The following is an 18004-nucleotide window of genomic DNA, read 5'->3' as shown; positions in this document are numbered from 1 at the left end:
GAGGCATGAGAATTGCTTGAACCTGGGGGTGGTGACAGAGTAAGACTCTAAAAAAAAGAGAGAGAGGAAGGAAGGAAGGAAGGGAGGGAAGGAGGGAGGGAGGGAGGGAGGGAAAAGAAAGAAAGAAAAAAGATTCCCAAAATTATGAACCCAGAACTTGTTTTTAGAAAAACGGGCTAACCTCACTAGAAACAACTTAGAATTAAAATGGCCACAATGAGGAAATTTTAATTTAAATAAAATTGTTTATTTGTGGGGCACATAAGAAAGGATCCAAAACTCCACAAAAGCAATGGGATGCATTTTAAGTTGGTATGCAGAGGCATCTAAAAGATTATACAAATTTAAAATTGCCTCCCTAAAAGATTCTTTACAAAACGCAAATCAAAGGCTCATGCAGCACACTAACCCCAACTGCTCCTTCTCTTTCTCTTCTTTACCTTGATAGTATCGATAGTATTGTAACCCTTTTGCTCAATTACCTTTTCTCCTTGAGGCTAACGAAAAAGGGAAATTTGGTAAATGCCTTACAAAGTGAGATTCTCTAGTCAACGAATCTGCTGTAACCACCTGCCTGCTGTAACCACTTTTACTCTAAGGTCTATAAAGCTGAGCTTAGAGTCATCATACAGACTTAACTAATCCAAGAGAAAATACTGAAAAAATGTACGGAGAAACTGAGAATCCTCATAGGAGCTTATGATCCAGGAGTCCCTAATCGTTACCAATTTCTTCACGATACTGGGACCTGGTGAAGCTGGAAAATGGATGGCAGGAGCAGAATGGAAACAACCTGAGGATACTAAAGACCACTCCAAAACCTCAAAGGAGGTCCAAAAGGAACTAGAAGAATTGCTGAAGATCTTTAAAATTCAATCTGTAAGGCTTTTTCCACAAAAAATGGATTGGCCAATCACATAATCTTGCGAGCAAAAAGAAAGATGAAGCAGTTTCAGATTATACAGCTCATTTAGAAACACTACTTGTGAAAACCTGCAGGGACAGAAATGGCATTAACTGCTCTATTTAAAAAGGACTTCATTCAGAACTTCGTAGTTTAAGAAACATAAACCAGGATGGAAAGTAACAGATATGATTGCTCTAGGATTTCCAAATTATACTGAACCCTTCACCTTATTTGTTCATAAACAATCAGGCATTAGGAGTTCTTACTCAACAACCAAGTTGGCCCAGCACTTTGGGAGGCTGAGGTGGGCGGATCACCTGAGGTCAGGAGTTTGAGATCGGCCTGACCAACATGGTGAAACCCCATCTCTACTAAACACCAAAAACTATTTGGGCATGGTGGCAAACGTCTAATCCCAGCTACTTGGGAGGCTGAGGCAGGAGAATCACTTGAACCCGGGAGGCGGAGATTGCAGCGAGCCGAGATTGCACCATTGGACTCCAGCTTGGGCAACAAGAGCAAAACTCCAACCCCCCTACCAAAAAAGAAAAGAACATAGCTGGGAAAACATAGGCCCATCACATATTATGGCCTAAGGCATATCCTAATTGTTTAAAGGCAGTGGCAGCAACCACCAGATTGGTAAAGGGTTCATCTGAGCTGGTTTTAGAGAATGAACTTTTTTTGCAAGTTCCGCATACTGTGGAAAGTCTATTAAATTCCAGTAAAACCTAGCATTTTTCAGCTAGTAGACTAACATCATTTGAAATTATTCTTTGGCAAGATATGTCATTACAACCGAACATGAGTTAATAAAAAAGCGGACTCTTCCCCAGTTTAAGTCTGCTCCAACTGCAGAACGATCCCTCTGACCTGAGCTTGTCATATAGCTAAAGGGAAATCAGTAAATGTTATTTACATAGCAGACATGCCTTTGGAGTAGTCCACAGTTGCGGCATGTTATGTAAAAAAAGAGGGGTTCTCACTTCTAGTGGAGCCTCCATTAAAAACAGACTCAATTGGATGAAACTGCTGCTATCCTGCTGGCATCACAAATTGCTCTAAGTTCCAAGCTATCTTGAGTAAAGGTGAAAAACAAATAAATAACAAATTCTTATAAGATTGAAGCCCATACCTGCAAAGCTGAACCTGAATCTCGAGGGAATGCCCTGGCAGATTTTCATGCTAAATCAGACAGTGCAGAAACAGGATGTGCAATGAATGAACACCATTAGACTGATGACCTTTTTGATGACCCATCTAACAGTGCAATGCACCTGATCCGGAGAACCAAAATTGTTGTCTGACAGATGTAAACATAATGTTAAGTGTGAACTCATGGAGAGCCCAGATGGCTCCCTGGTCCTTCCTGAGCCTTTGAAACTTCCACTGTTAAAAGCTTTGCACTTGGCCAGATGTAGTGGCTCATCCCTATAATCCCAGCACTTTGGGAAGCTGAGCTGGACAGATGGCTTGAGCCCAGGAGCTCAAGACCTCCTGGGCAAGAGGGTAGAACCCTTTCTACGAAAATTAGCTGGGGATGGTGGTGCACACCAGTAGTCCCAGCTACTCAGGAGGCTGAGGTGGGAGGACTGCTTGAGCCCTGGAGGTGGAGGTTGCAGTGAGCCATGATTGCACCACTGCATTCCAGCCTGGATGACAGAGTGAGACCTTGTGTCCAAAAAAAAAAGGAAAGAAAAAAAAAAGATCTGCACTTCACAATTCCTCATGAAATGAGCAAAATGATTCAAATTATAAAACATATTGGTAGTGTGACTACTCTAAATTGCTAAAATGGGTTATAAACAATATTTAGTTTGTCAAACTCATAATCCCAGGAATATAATAAAAACTCCAAGTGGTATATTTCCACCACCGCCTGATGGACCATTTGAACATTTACAGATGGACTTTATTCAGCTGCCACCCTCAGTATCAGTATGTTTTTGTAACAGCTGGCATGTCTTCTGGTTGGATAGAAGCTCTCCTGTGTAAGAAAGCTGATGCTATGACAGTAGCTAAGGAGTTATAAGAAAATGTATTTCCTGGCTGGGCTCGGTGGCTCACACCTGTAATCCCAGCACCTTGGGAGGCTGAGGCAGGCAGATCACAAGGTAAGGAGTTCAAGACCAGTCTGTTCAATATGGTGAAACCCCATCTCTACTAACAACTACAAAAATTTGCCAGTGCGGTGGTGTGTGCCTGTAGTACCAGCTACTTGGGAGGTGGAAGTTGCAGTGAGCCAAGATCACACCACTGCACTCCAGCCTGGGTGAGAGTAAGACACTGTCTCAAAAAAAAAAAAAAAAAAAAAAAGAAAGAAAATGTGTTTCCTTTATGGGGCATCTCTGGAAGAATCTCCAGCAACAGAGGAACTCATTTGACTGGAGAAACTATAAAGCAGCTAAATAAAGTGATAGAAACACAATGGCACTACCATTGTCCCTTTCACCCTTCGTCTTCTGGAAAGGACAATAACATTTTAAAATTAAAATTGGTAAAATTAACTGAATCAATTATATTATCTTGGCCAAAGGTACTACCATTGGCTTTGAATTTAATTTTTATTTTTCTGATCTGAAAGTCAACCATTGGCTTTGATCAGCAGATCAGAGCCACTCCTACAAGAGACAGATGGAGCCCTTATGAAATAGTAACTGAAAAGTTTGTGCTCCTAATAGAACTTTATGTAGTTCCTACGCTCCTAAATGCTAATATGACTAAATACTACAAACTATAATGCATTATGTCACACTGTATTTTGACAAAATAAACTTCCCATGACCCACAAAGGACAATCAAACCCTTCACAATCTGGAACCTGAGTCTGGATCTTCTGGAAATGACATCAGAGAAGTGCCCTTAAACCTCACTGAAAGATACACCAAGTTCTTCCATTCCCCACACTGTGGTAAAACTTCAGGGCTTCAAACCTTGGGTCCACATCCCACAACTCAAAAGGACCTCTCCAGACTCCTGGACCTACATGGAAGCTATTCAGTAAAGCTAAGCAGGGAAGTTTTTCCCCAGAAGCAAATGACATCCTAGACATGAACAGCTTTCCCTAGATTGTGGATCAGGACTTCACTGCAATAATAAAAAATCATCTTTTTCCCTCTGTTTCCTATTTTCTGCCACCCAAATCCTTTCCCTCTCTTTATGGGAAAATCCATGGGACCATAATCTGGGGCTGGCTTTAGCAAAGGCTAATGCTCTAGCAAGAAACTGGAGTAAATGTTGAGTTTGCGAGTCAATGCCCAAATCAGGAAACGATTCCATTAATGCCAGTATCTCTCCATGTTCCCAATGAGTCACCCTGAAACCCAAAAGGAATAGTGGAATGCTAACCTTGATATTGTAAACACCACTACTACTTGCTTCCCTACACTCACTGGAAGTGGTACCCTGACCTTTTCAATTAATAACTAATAAATGCCAATTTATTAGTTACAGTTATTACCTGTCCAGGTAATGCCTATGCAAGGAATACTGCCTATGCCTATGCTTCCAGGCATCACATCTTTAAGACCTGGAAACTACCTATGTGAGTCCAAGCGATTGCTTATATAATGTCCCTGGGTTACATCCAGTAGGATCCCGTTTCACTGGCTGTGGTTATGCACCCTTACAACATGCTATAAAAGGACCACATAAAAACAAATTCCCCATTAAACCTTGTTTAGGAGCTATGCAGACTTATGGGGGAACATTAAGTAACCCCTGCTGAAATGCTACCAGGTGGCCCTGCCTTTCCAGCTTCAGAGGGTATATATTAGGTCTCTGGATAATTTGCTTACTCTGTCCTGACTTCAGATCTTGCTGTTTGGCCTGATTCACACTTGCCTTATGAACAGCTTTCCCTGAAAGTCCCCATTATCAGAGGCCAAGGACTAAAATGAATACCTACCCTCAAACAGATGATCAGTTTTCACTGATCAAATGTCCCAGTGGGGTTCCTGGAGACTCAGTTTTGGCAGTAGTGGGGTGCCAACTGTATGGAAATTAAAATTAATGCTAAATTGAAAAAAATTTTGTAGTGCATAGATTCACACGAGTAGAAGCCACAGATGAATGGATGAGGCCATCTGTGTTCAACAAAAACACTTAATGGAACTTCATGTAGCTTTAGATTTCCTTTGCCCAGCTAGGAGCTTGTGTATGGTGCTGAACAAAACTGAATGCTGTGCTTATTTTTCCCCTGATTCTACTAATACGGAGAGCTTCAAAAGGTGGTGGTGGGGCCAGGCGCACTGGCTCACTGGCTCACACCTGTAATCCTAGCACTTTGGGAGGCCGAGGAGGGTGGATCACTTGAGATCAGGAGTTCAAGACCAGCCTGGCCAACATGGTAAAACCCCATCTCTACTAAAAAATACAAAAAAATTAGCCAGATGTGGTGGTGGGTGCCTGTAATCCCAACTACTCGGCAGGCTGAGGCATGAGAATCGCTTGAACCCAGGAGGCGGAGTTTGCAGCGAGATCGTGCCATTGCACTTCAGCCTGGGAGACAAAAGCGAAACTCTGTCTCAAAAAAAAAAAAAAAAAAAGTCAGTGGTGACTGTCACTTCTGTAGATACTGCCACCAAACAAATCAAGGACATTTCTCAAGAAAAAGGAACACATAATGTGTTTGCAGAACAGAGAGTGGCTGGTTTGTAGGCATCCTGAATGGTAGATAGCAAGCTTAACTGTTCAAGGTTTTCTAATCTTTATGTTTCTTTTTAGTGGCTATCCCAAAAACTATGACTTGTGTTACCAAGCTAACTAAAAAATCAAACTTTAAAATTAAGCTACTTCATAGTGAACTAGGTCCTTAGTTGCCATTATGCCCTGAACAAAGACTATGAACAACAGAGCTTGAATGCCATTGAACTATTTTTATCATCTGAACTTGAGCTGTTTGATTCTGATCAGTTTGGTTTGTGGAGACTCATATTAAGGAATGCATTGCAGTTTCTTGGTATGATGCTCCTGATAGCCATCCTAAGGTCCTCACTGAAGTGCTATAGTCTTAAATACGCCAATGCAGCCATCCTTTGTACCTCAAACGGTTTCATTACGATTAGAGTAACAAAAACATGAAGACATGAAGAATCCTCTAACATTATAAACTGTGAATTCCATAATGAGATCAAACAAGTCTCTTATGACAGTGCTAGAAGGTAGTGTCAGTGCCTGGAATTATCAATCTCTCAAAATTAAGAGGCTGACCAAAATGGGGGAAATTGTTAAGCTGAATTAAGTCTGGCCTAAAGCTGCCTTTGTACACAGTGAATTGTAATTTAAAGTGTAAACAACCCCTAACCTAACCTAAAAGCATGTTCTAACAAGTAGCCGAATTTTAGCGAATCACAGCAGCCAAACCTTCAGTCTAATCATAGGCTGAAGGCTGCTAAAATATGTCCAAATAAGGCAAATGCCAGACTGTAGCCAATCAGACAATCTAAGTCATTTTCATTTCTCTGGCTATAAATATGGCCTATACACACTGAGCATTCTGAACTGCTTTCCATCCTAGATACTACTCTGTTAATGAATCTTTTTTCTGCTCAAAAACAGAACAGTTTTTAAACTCTGTTAAAGTTGTCTAAGGTTTTTTTTTTTGTTAACACCTTCAAGCACTGAAGAATAAGGAGCTCATATAACAAAGGAGAAAAGTCTCTTACCCTTCCAATGACAAAATGAAAAGCTGCCAGCAAAGTTTCAAAGGCTACTCTAAAACCCAAGTCATTCCTTAAAGTTTTATATAAGAGCACATAAATCACTTCTTACTGCAGAAAGTGAACCAGCACTTTAAAGAACAGTGATTCTACTCTGATGCGTATGGAGCCCAAGGGCACGGCAGCCACTCTTCCAACAATCACATTCACTTCTGGACTTCAGTATTTCCCACCTTCCTTCCTGCCTGTTGAACTATTTTTATCAGAGTTCCTCTTCTTGCACTGGTCACAGTGTGGAACTGAGGCATGCTGGGTAAATGTCAAATGAAATGAAGGCACACATCTCTATTCTCAACCAGACAGCAAATTGAGCTGGACAGCTTTCCTTAAAAAAAAAAAATCCATTTGTGGTTGTTGATTACTTAGTGGCCCCTAACAGACAACAGGCTCCTCTTTGCCTGTACCAACAATAAATGTCAGTACACAGCCAGTCCTCAAACTGGACTGACCACCAAGTGCTGGAGAACCACAGAATGTGCACTGATGAGAAGTCCAGAAATTCAGTCCAACTTGGCTTTCACTGGGGAAAAAATGAGTCCAGAAAGACTGAGTGATGTACCCAAGGCCATCCTGTTGGCTGGTCTGCTATTCCTATCCTTAGGATCGCATAATACAATTTTTCCCCATCTTTTTACCTAGATTCACATAATGGAGATCCTCTCCCAGAGTCATTTGTTATCTACCCAGTAGGAGTTTGCAGCCTTTCAACATCCTAGGCCAAATGGTAGAGTTTCAGTTCATGTGAATCCACGTAAAGTACTACGGTATCAACGATAGCCTCAAAGGCCAGGTGGTAGGAGGAAGCCTACAACTTTGTCTCCATTGACATCTGTATGTAATCTCTCATTGTCATTCATGATTCCAGCTATTTTCCTAAGTTCTACATTTTCTATCACTATCATCTGGGGTTTTGATAACAGCACCTAGAAACAGAGCCTAGAATTCTGGCCTGTTTCTCTTATAAATTAATAAATAAAATGCAGTTCTGAGGTCAACACCTAGCTCCAGTTGACCGTCTTCCCAGGGACACAGGCTCGTTCCCTACCCTGACTTCTGTAAACATGGGCATTGGCACAGTTAGTACAAGAGCAGCAGCTTGTCGCCAGATTAGTGGGAAAAAATCCCAGCCTTCACTTTTTCTGTTTGGTCGGTGAATATCAGTTATTCTGTAGTCAAGAGAGGCTGGCAGACCAGACCTGGGCTCAGGGAAAAGCAGGGAGGTCTTCAGAAAGCTCCTTGCTAGGATCGCCAGGTTCATCCTAGCACTTCACACTCCCATGGCTGGGAAAGGCATCTCCGAATCAGGAAACCACCTCTGTTTAAAAATAATGGCCCTGGGGCCAGAGAGGCAGAGATTGCACAAGGCCACAAGTCATTTACATAGAGCTGGGGCTGTACAATGCAGGACTGGGAGCAAAGGCTTGCTGTGTTACCGCTCAGAAGCTGCCCACGTGAGAAGGGCATGACGTCACCAGGAGGGAACAGTCTAGACTGGGAGACCTTGAGGCTCTAGGAATGTTTCTGACACCTACACTAATTCCTCAGCTGCTGGGACTGTAAGGAGGGAAGGATTGAGCCCACTGAGCATCTCACTGTACAGGTAAGAGAAGAGAAAGCTGGATCCACATTCCAGTCTGGAATGAGCCAGACATTATCCTCCCCACCCTCTCTCACCCACCTCCCTGCTTCAGCTTCACGGTCACCTCACCATGAAGGCTTCTGCATGGTTCTTAGCCTTACCCAGGTCCTGCTCTTGAGAGGGAAAGGAGGGGAGAAGGGAAATGCTGCCATGTTGCTCTTGCCCCAGGCCCAGTCTGGCAATGAAGCAGCAGCAGTACAACTGTGGTCTTCACGGGCAGGCGGTGAGCAGGAGAGCTCCAGCCTAGGAGAGAAGCTCCAAGAGCAGTTTCCAGATGTGCACGGTGCCAGGCTCTTCAGAGCTGGGTCCTGCAGGGGCAATGCTGGCCGCCAAGAGGAAAACCTCCCGCTGGCTATCGATAGCCTGCAGGCCCAGCTCCTGCTGCATCTCCACCATACTCATGGCCTCGCTCAGGTCCTGGATGAGACAGAGAAATCAGAACACAGCTGGCAGCATTTCCTCACACCCTTGTCATTCGTGAAATAAACTGTTTTAGGCTACACCCAGGAATATCAGGTCCCAAGTTCCCAGAAGTAGCCTCTGGACCCCTTGGTCTAAACTCAATGCTTTCTCCCTCGCCCTGGGCTCTCCTTTGTATCAATCTCTTTTCATTGCGTCATCAATCACTGTGGCAAGAAACACACCACTTTCCTTTTTTTTTTTTTTTTTTTTTTGAGAAAGAGTTTCGCTCTTTTTTCCCAGGCTGGAGTGCAATGGCGCAATCTCGGCTCACCGCAACCTCCGCCTCCTGGGTTCAGGCAATTCTCCTGCCTCAGCCTCCCGAGTAGCTGGGATTACAGGCACGCGCCACCATGCCCAGCTAATTTTTTGTGGTTTTAGTAGAGACGGGGTTTCACCATGTTGACCAGGATGGTCTCGATCTCTTGACCTTGTGATCCACCCGCCTCAGCCTCCCAAAGTGCTGGGATTACAGGCATGAGCCACCGCGCCCGGCGAAACACACCACTTTCTATAGTCAAGCATTGTAGACAAGGCCTATATATACCTAGCTTATTTAATTTTCACAGTCTACACTTAATTGATTTGAAAATTAGCTCAGGAAGGTGAAATCATTGAGCTAAGGTAACAGTGATAAGCTGCAGAGCCAGGTTCCAACTCAGGTTGGTTTGATAACCAAGGGTCCTCAACTCAGTCATGGACAGATGATACAGTAGGATCACTTCCAGACAAGATCTCTAGAAACTAGCTGGAGGAAAACAAGAGACCACTACACAGTATGGCTGGTGATGGTACATTGTAATTTCAACCCTGGCGCAAGATTAAATGATTCTTCCTGGAGCAATTCATAGACTGCTGGGACCTTAGATGTTGTCTCCTACAGATTCAAAACTGCTATAAACTAGTTTATAAATAGGATATGATGTGATTCCTAGTCCAAACTGGGGTAGTCTGAGGCTCAGAGTGGGCACTATTAATAGTACCAGAACAATAGTGGTAAATGGAAACTGTCTTGCACAGGACATACGGTCACCTATTTATAAATAATTGTCAAATGTTTCCTAATAGGTGGGGGAATCTGAGGTCAAAGACATACAGCCAGCCGGGTGCGGTGGCTCACACCTCCAATCCCAGCACTCTGAGAGGCTGAAGCGGGCGGATCATGAAGTCAGGAGTTCAAGACCAGCCAACACAGTGAAACCCCATTTCTACTAAAAATACAAAAAAGCCAAGTGTGGTGGCACACGCCTGTAGTCCCAGCTACTCAGGAGGCTGAGGCAGGAGAACCACTTGCACCCAGGAGGTGGAGGTTGTGGAGATTGCAGTGAGTCAAGACCACACCATTGTACTCTAGCCTGGGTGACAGAATGAGACTCTGTCTTAAAAAAAAAAAAAAAGAAAAGACATACAGCCTCTCTCCAAGTCAGGTTGGAAACAAATCCTACAGCTCTGAGGCACCTGAGTTTAGGCCACAGGAAATATGATGGGATTCTGTACTCTGGCAGTTTCACCTGATATTGAGAATGGGACCCAACTCTGTGATACTGCGGGTTCCTGGGCCCAAGGTGACTCTGGCACTCAAGAGAGTACAGCATACTGGTTAAGAGCAGGAACTTTGAAGAAGATCTGAGTTTGAGTTTGGGCTTTACCACATACCAGCTGTAATTTCAGGTATTTAGTGGTAATGACAGGGCCTATCATGGGTTTTTTGCAGGGCTGAAGTAAGGTCATGATTGTCAGGTGTGGACCACATGTATGGTATACTGTAAGCACACAATAAATGTTAGCTGTTATTGTTATTATTTAACCTGTTTTACCTCTAATCGGTCACCAGCTTTAGTTCTCTGATCTAGAGCCAGAAGTTGCAAGGGCATAGCAGAGTAGAAAAGGTACAGCTTTAGAGTTAGACATCCCAATTCCACTACTTTTTTTTTTTTGAGACAGGGTCTGGCTGTGTCACCCAAGCTGGCGTATAGTGATGTGATCACAGCTCACTGCAGCCTTGATCTCCTAGGTGCCAGTGATCTTTCTGCCTCAGCCTCCCAAATAGCCGGGACTATAGGCACCCACCACCATGCCCAGCTACTTTTTTTTGCATTTTTTTGTAGAGATAGAGTTTCACCATGTTTCCCAGGCTGGTCTCAAACTCCTGGAATCAAAGAAACCACCTTCCTCAGCCTCTGTTGGGATTACAGGCATGAGCCACCATGCCTGTACTAATTCTATTACTCAAGATGTACAACCTTGGAAAGTTACAAAACTTCGCTCATCTATAAGATGGGAATAGTATCCCATACTTTATAGGGTCAACAGAAGCATAAGAAGAAATGTTATTCAAAACCACACCTGGGGGCCGGACATCGTGGCTTACGCCTACAATTCCAGCACTTTGGGAAGCTGAGGTGGTTGGTTCAACTTGAGGTCAGGAGTTTGAGACCAGCCTGGCCAATATGATGAAACCCCACCTCGAGCCGGGCCTCGTGGCTCACGCCTGTAATCCTAGCCCTTTGGGAGGCTAAGGTGGGTGGATCACCTGAGGTCAGGAGTTCAAGACCAGCCTGGCCATCATGGTGAAACCCCACCTCTACTAAAAATACAAAACTAGTTAGGTACGGTGCCACATGCTATAATTCCAGCTACTTGGAAGGCCGAGGCACAAGAATTGCTTGAACCCGGGAGGCAGAGGTTGCAGTGAGCTGAGATCACGCCACTGCACTCCAGCCTGGGCAACAGACTCCGTCTCAAAAAACAAACACAAAAACAAAACACCATGCCTGGCATATAGCAAGCACTTAATTATTATTTTTCTCATCTCTCCAGGGTGCAAGATGATAGGGAGGCAAACAGGAAGGAAGACAGAGGCAGGGATGGGGACAGAGCAAAGGTAGAAGAGGTGGGGGCAGCATCTCAGCCACCCTCTCTAGGCCATGGGCCCAGGCAGCGCTCCCTGCCCCTACCCAAGCATCTCTAAGTGGTATCCACTGGCCTGAGCTGGCCTCCCACAGCCCTCACCTGCTTGTTGGCCACCACGACGACAGGTAGGTCAGGGTCCTTGTCCAGCAGCTTGTGCAGCTCCTGTCGGGCCCAGGGCAGCCGCAGTCGGTCAGTTGAGTCCACCACAAACACCAGCACATCCACCTCATTCACAAACTCCTTCCAGTAGAAGCGCAGGTTCTGGCTGCCACCAACTGAGGAGAGGCCAGGGGCCAGCTCAGAGCCTCCTGGGCCCTGGCTTAATGCTCACAGCCCCACCTCGCCCTACTTCTAGCTTTGCGAGCTTCCACCAGCCAGGGGCAAGGAAAAGGCTGCAGGTTCCACAGCTTCTCAGACTGCGTTTAGCTCTAGCTCGGACAGGTGGGTCTCTCAGGGCAAGTCCATAGCTTTAAGCACCAGACTCCCCACTGAACTTTCCTAAAAGGCTGCAGTAAATCCCACAAGTACCACGTACAATGTACCTTTCACAGGACTGACACATTGGTGCTCAATAAATGGTACTCTTCAGTTCTCCCTTGGCTGTCTTGCTTTGCCTCTTGTCAATTCCTAGCTTTCTCTTATAGGTTCAAAACTGTCAGTGATGGCTGTGATAGGAGCCAGGACTCCTACTGTCTAGAAAACTCAAGACCCCCTGCCCTGCCTATACACAGCCATTCTTCATTCAGTTTCCCCTGTTCAGTTTCACCACGCCCTTCTTTTCCCTTGGAAATGCCATATTTCATCCTAAGAACACATGGTTGCCAACAGAGTCCCCCAGCCTGGGTCACCTTTCTGTTCCTCTCTGTCCCTCTGCACCCTAGTGTTTCTGGTTATGCTTCTCTGACCCTTATGCTGTGAGAGTCAGAGGCGCTTATCTCTGGATCCCCACAAAGCTCTCAGCACAATGCCTAACACACAGCAGGCACTCAGCAAGTATTTACTGAGCCCAACTGGAGAGGCCCGATCATGAAGGGCCCTAAATGTCAGAGCACAGAGCTTGGACTGAATCCGGTGCCCAAGAAAGGGGTGGGAAGGATTCCTACAGGGGAAAGTGCTGCTTAGACATGCATTTTGGAAGCCTCCTTCCCTGCGGAGAATCCAGGACTGGTAAAGTAGAGGAGATGAGGAAATGGGGTAGGGTGTCCGCTCACTTTCTAGCAGGTCCACCTCAAAGTCCTTGGTGGGCAGCCGCACGGAGTTGAAGCCCCACGTGGGGATGTGTCCTTCCAGCGGTGGCTTCCCCGACAGGACGCGCAAGAACGTGCTCTTGCCCGCGCCATCCAGCCCCAGCACCAGCACCTCGCGCTGCTCCAGCTCCTCTAGCGCTGGCTCTTCGTCCTCCTCGTCCTCGGGCTGCGGGGAAGCGGAGGTCGGGCTGCGGCCGGCAGCCTCCCGGCGGACCCTTCCCGAAGGAAGACCGAAGGCACCAGAGCGCACCGGCCCGCCCTCCACTCGTCCCGGGACAGACAGGCATGGTCTGGAGGAGGGGCACGAGAGCTGCCTTGGGAGTCCTGAATTCCAAACCCCAGACTTGTGGCTTTTACTAGCGGCCTCGGGCGAATTCCTCCCTCACGCGCGCCCGCTTCCTCTGCCAGGCTCAGAGTCCCGGCAGCAAACGGGAGGGGCGTGGCTTCTCCCTGAGTGCCCCGGGGCAGGGCGCACTGCGCAGGTGCGGGAGGGGCGCGAGCCGACCCAGCAGCGTCCTAGGATGCTCCCGAGCCGCGCCCTCCAAACTGCGGCCCCCGCGGGAACGACTGATTCCCACAGCGTGGTGCTGCGGCGCTGCACACACCCAATCACGCCCACCCATTCCTCGGTTTCTGATCGCCCACCCGCGCGGAGCCTTTGCATTGCTGCAGCCAAGCCCCTGACATCGTCCCCCCCCACCCCACCCCCACCAAGCTCCTGGCGCCTGCAGGGCAGCGGTCACACCCCTCGGCCACACGCGCAGAGGCGCAGTCCCGGCCTGCCCATCCTCCGCAGGCCTCGGCCCGGCACTCACGTCCCACTCGTCCCACTCCGGGAGGCGGGGAGCCTCCGCGCCCCACCAGGCCTCGCCTCGGTCCCAGCGCCGCTCCCGGCCGTGGCCGAAGTAGGTCTTCCAAAGGATGAAGAGCACCGAGCCCAGCACTGCCGCGGCGCCGCCCAGCGCCAGCACCAGGGGGCCCAGCGGCCGCGGCGCCATCGGGCCGGGCGAGGGGCACAGTTGCGGGCTGCACAGTCCGAGCCCGCCCGCCGGCCGAAGATGGCCCCGCTGCGACTGCCTCGGCCGCGCCCACCCACCCAGCCCCAGTCCCGCACTACAAGCCCCACAATGCACCGCCGCTGTCACGGCTTGCCGCCCGGGATCTGGCGGCGCGGTGGAGGGCGCTGGCTGGCCCTAGGGAACCTTCCCTCCCCCTGCCAGTTGCGCGCCGGGGAGATTGAGAGGCTGTGCCTGAGGAGGACGGGAGACGGTTGTGCTTGCTAGCATCCACCTGGGGTTAGCTCACGGCTTTTCTCGGTTACCCTTACAACGATACCACGCAGAAGGGGAAACTGAGGCCCAGGAGCTCAGTAACCCGCCCAACGCCGCATCATAGTGCTTTGGTGTAGCCTGCGTTCAAACCCAAGCGTTTTGTCTCCTAGGCATCCCTCAAGACCTTGGGGAGGAAATTGAAGCAAGATGCTGGAGATTACATGGCTATGGGGTGGCAGAGGCAGGAATAGAACCCAGGTTCCTGACTCCCCGCCGCCTCTAGCCTCCTTTCGCTGCCTCCCAGACCCCGGGGTTTTTGCTGTCTTGGGCTCCTGATCAGGCTGAATTAAGCAGTGTCAGGAGTTTAGAATGTTTAGAGCTTACTGCCTTGTCCTAGGTCGCCCCAGTGACTGCCAAGGCTTCTAGGTGTGTAGCACGAGGAGGAAGAACAGGAGAAACGCCCCGAGTTCAGCAGTCGGGTTCTTTTGGCTCTCTGGAGGGGCTCTCCATGTACAGCTGTAGGGTACCTGGGTCAAGAGATCGCCTCTTGTACCTGGGTCCTGGCTCTCAGGATCCAGCAGGGCTACTGCTTCCCTTGTACATTGTTTCAACTCTTCACCTCTTTTTAGTTCCCGATTCTTCTGTATCCCTGGGTCCCAGCCCCTTTCCTTCTGATTTGGCCCCCTTTCCCTTTGGCTGCATATCTATGCTCCTCTCCTCCCAGATAGTGATGTTTTAGCTATGTCTTATTTCTTCCAGCATTGGTTCTTTTGAAAAATTTATTTCTGGCCTGGTGCGGTTGCTCATGCCTGTAATCCCAGCAGTTTGGGAGGCCAAGGCGGGTGGATCATCTGAGATCAGGAGTTTGAGACAAGCCTGGACAACATAATGAAATCCCGTCTCTACTATTGCTACAAAAATTAGCCTGGCGTGGTGGTGGGCGCCTGTAATCCCAGCTACTAGGGAAGCTGAGCCAGGACAATGGCTTGAACTCCGGAGGCAGGCGTTGCAGTGAGACAAAATCGCGCCATTGCACTCCAGCCTGGGCGACAAGAGTGAAACTCCCTCTCAAAATGAAAGAAAAAGAAAAATTTATTTATGTATTAACACTTTTGGAGGACTGTGCACTTATTTGGGAGGCTATGTCTGGAGGCAGGAGGAAGAATATGGGGAGAGTAGCACAGGGAAGAAAAGGAGATCACTGTCACGATGCACCATAAGGGCTCTGCTGTGGACCTTCTGGGCCGAACCCCACAGGGACCTCTAAGGGCACTAAATGCCTCTCAGAAGGAAGAGAGGTTGGAGCATTTAGTACCGGCTCCAGTTTTCCATTGGTTAATGGTTGCCCCTGGTGTGTGTATTGACATTGATTTCAGGATGTGGTTTCATTGTTAGCCACTCCATGCCATTTTGTACAGCGAGGGGACTAACTTATAAATAAATTTGCCCACTTCCCCTTCTCACTCCTTCCTTCCATCCTGCCCCCTGCTCTTTTCTAGCAACCCACACACTTTACTCAGATTCCTTCCATTTCAGAAAACTAGCTTCTCTGGTTATTACCTCTTGTTCTTGTCCATTTCAGCCCCACTTCTGAATAATTTGTGCTTCTTATGCCTTGCCCCATTGACCCAATGAAACTGTTTTCACCTGTGTCCCCAACAAATCCCTTGTTGGAAAACCCATTGAGAACAAATTAACCCTTATCTTGCTGGAACTCCTGGAACTATTTAACATTGCTAAATGTTATAGGATAATAAATAACACTTCTTCTCCACAAGTTTAGAACTAATTGAGAAGATGCAGGAGACAGCCAAATGAAGAGAAAAATGTCACCTGTTGACGCTACAGAGCCAGACCCCACCCCAGGAAGCAGGGAGCATCCTGAGCTTCTCTTGCAGTTGGGCAGGGCTGGGAGGGGAGCTCAGAAGCAGCCAGTTTGAGCATGCCTCCTGCCTTCTAAAATCCCCATCCAAATAAATCAAGCCTGTGGGAGACAGTGAGTGAGGGTTGGGGAGAGAACCCAAGAGTATGGCTCCAGTGCTGGGGTTCAAACTGGTTCAAGACTATTAGGGAGTTGTGAAATTAATTTAGGGGCTGCTACTACAACTTTAAATTAGAAAATGAAATAGAAGACTGGACACCGTGTCTCACGCCTGTAATCCCAACACTTTGGGAGTCTGAGCTGGGTGGATTGCTTGAGGCCAGGAGTTTGAGACCAGCCTGGCCAACATGGTGAAACCTCGTCTCTACTAAAAATACAAAAATTAGCCGAACATGGTGACACACACCTGTTATCCTAGTTACTCGGAAGGCTGAGGCATGATAATCTCTTGAACCCGAAAGGCGGAAGTTGAAGTGATTGAAGATCGTGCCACTGCACTCCAACCTGGGCAACAGAGTGAGACTCTGTCTCAAAGAAAAAAGAATAGAATGGAAAACATCAGCATTTTATGAATTTTGTGAATGTGTGGTTTGTACTAGGGCACCACGTAAAAAAGTATTTCTTACTTTGGGATGTGGTAATAAAAAATAGTTTGAAAGTCCCCTTTTTGGCTCTCAGCTCAGAGGAGGCCAAGGTGCAACTTTCTTCGGTTGTCCTGAATCCGGGTTCATCCAACACCAGCCGTCTCCACCACACTGCTGAAGTTCGATGTGAGCGAGACCAAAGTTGTATACCTGAGATGCACTGAGGGTGAAGTCGGTGCCATGTCTGTGCTGGCCCCCAAGATCGGCCCCCTGAGTTTGTCTCCAAAAAGGGTTGGTGATGACATTGCCAAGGCAAAGAGTGACTGGAAGGGCCTGAGGATTGTAGTGAAACTGACCATTCAGAATAGACAGGCCCAGACTGAGGTGGTGCCTTCTGCCTCTGCCCTGATCATCAAAGCCCTCAAGGTACCACCAATAGACAGAAAAAAACAGAGTAACATTAAACACAGTGGGACTATCACTTTTGATGAGATCATCAACATTGCTCAACAGGTACAGCACTGATCTGCAGCCAGAGAACTCTCTGGAACCATTAGAGAAATCCTGGGAACTGCCCAGCCTGTGGACTGTAATGTTGATGGCCTCCACCCTCATGACATCATAGATGACATCAACAGTGGTGCTGTGGAATGCCCAGCTTGTTAAGAAGCACAAAGGAAAATATTTCAAAGGATCATTTGACAACTGCTGGGGAAAAAAGTCCCTATTCTAGCGTAAGTAGAATACACTATGAGGGAACTGGAGTCAGGGAAGGTGTGCAGGCCCCCTCCCCACCTACAAACCCTGATCAGTTCTTTTGCTTGAAACTTGTTTTCACCACCTGTATACCTGGGGAGCTTCTAGGCTTTCAAATCCTGGTGGAGGCAGCAGCTCAGTCCTTGAGGGATCAGCTCATTGGCAAACAGGAGCCCAAGGCCTCCAAAGAGAAAAATTTAGCACTGGTGAATTTATCCAGTACGTTGCTGTCAGAAATTAAAAAGCAAGCCAGGTTTGTGGTGGCATAGGTCTGTAGTCACAGCTACTCAGGAAGCTGAGCAGGGAGGATTGCTTGAGCCTAGGAGTTTGAGACCAGCCTGGGCAACATAGTCCCTTAAAGAAAAACAGGCCTGGCCAGGTGTGGTGGCTGATGCCTGTAATCCCAGCACTTTGGGAGGTTGAGGCGGGCAGATCACCTGCAGTCAGGAGTTTGAGACCAGCCTAGCCAATATGGCGAAATCCTGTCTCTATTGAAAATATAAAAATTAGCCGGGCATGGTGGTGTACACCTGTAATCTCAGCCACTCGGGAGGCTGAGGAAGAATTGCTTGAACCCGGGAGGTGGAGGTTGCAGTGAGCCGAGATCTTCCTGTAGTGCCAGTGAT

The 18004-nt window shown here is 47.5% G+C and overlaps 1 protein-coding gene and 1 pseudogene across 4 annotated transcripts; one reads left to right on the top strand and one right to left on the bottom strand.

The window, feature by feature from the left end:
* Positions 1–3482: 3482 nt before the first annotated feature.
* On the bottom strand, positions 3483–13973 carry ARL10 (ADP ribosylation factor like GTPase 10). 4 transcript variants are annotated; one of them, XR_004266212.1, is made up of 5 exons: positions 13701–13973; positions 12850–13051; positions 11738–11913; positions 7263–8683; positions 3483–4898 (listed from the first exon to the last, which is right to left on the bottom strand). XR_004266212.1 is itself a non-coding variant. In XM_032271786.1 (4 exons), the coding sequence occupies exons 1-4, from the start codon at positions 13881–13883 to the stop codon at positions 8510–8512; spliced, it is 735 nt and encodes a 244-aa protein (XP_032127677.1). In that variant the 5' UTR covers positions 13884–13973; the 3' UTR covers positions 5439–8509. The 4 variants fall into 4 exon arrangements, 1 of the variants encoding a protein (XP_032127677.1); XR_004266213.1 differs by having other exon boundaries at positions 8306–8683; XR_004266214.1 differs by having other exon boundaries at positions 8336–8683.
* LOC116545176 lies at positions 13944–17312 on the top strand (annotated as a pseudogene).
* Positions 17313–18004: the final 692 nt, after the last annotated feature.

This window comes from Sapajus apella, unplaced genomic scaffold, assembly GCF_009761245.1.
Source record: "Sapajus apella isolate SASKATOON/1434 unplaced genomic scaffold, GSC_monkey_1.0 scaffold249, whole genome shotgun sequence".
In the NCBI taxonomy this organism is placed as follows: Eukaryota; Metazoa; Chordata; class Mammalia; order Primates; family Cebidae; genus Sapajus; species Sapajus apella.
The sequence above is the reverse complement of the archived record's forward strand: the minus strand, read 5'-3'. Positions and strand labels throughout refer to the sequence as shown.

Coding starts and splice junctions, on each gene's coding strand:
- ARL10 (XM_032271786.1), bottom strand. CDS start 13,883: ATGGCGCCGCGGCCGCTGGGCCCCCTGGTGCTGGCGCTGGGCGGCGCC. Junction 13,052..13,700: donor CGGAGTGGGACGAGTGGGAC/GTGAGTGCCGGG, acceptor GCTTCCCCGCAG/CCCGAGGACGAGGAGGACGA. Junction 8,684..11,737: donor TCGTGGTGGCCAACAAGCAG/GTGAGGGCTGTG, acceptor TGTCTCATCCAG/GACCTGAGCGAGGCCATGAG.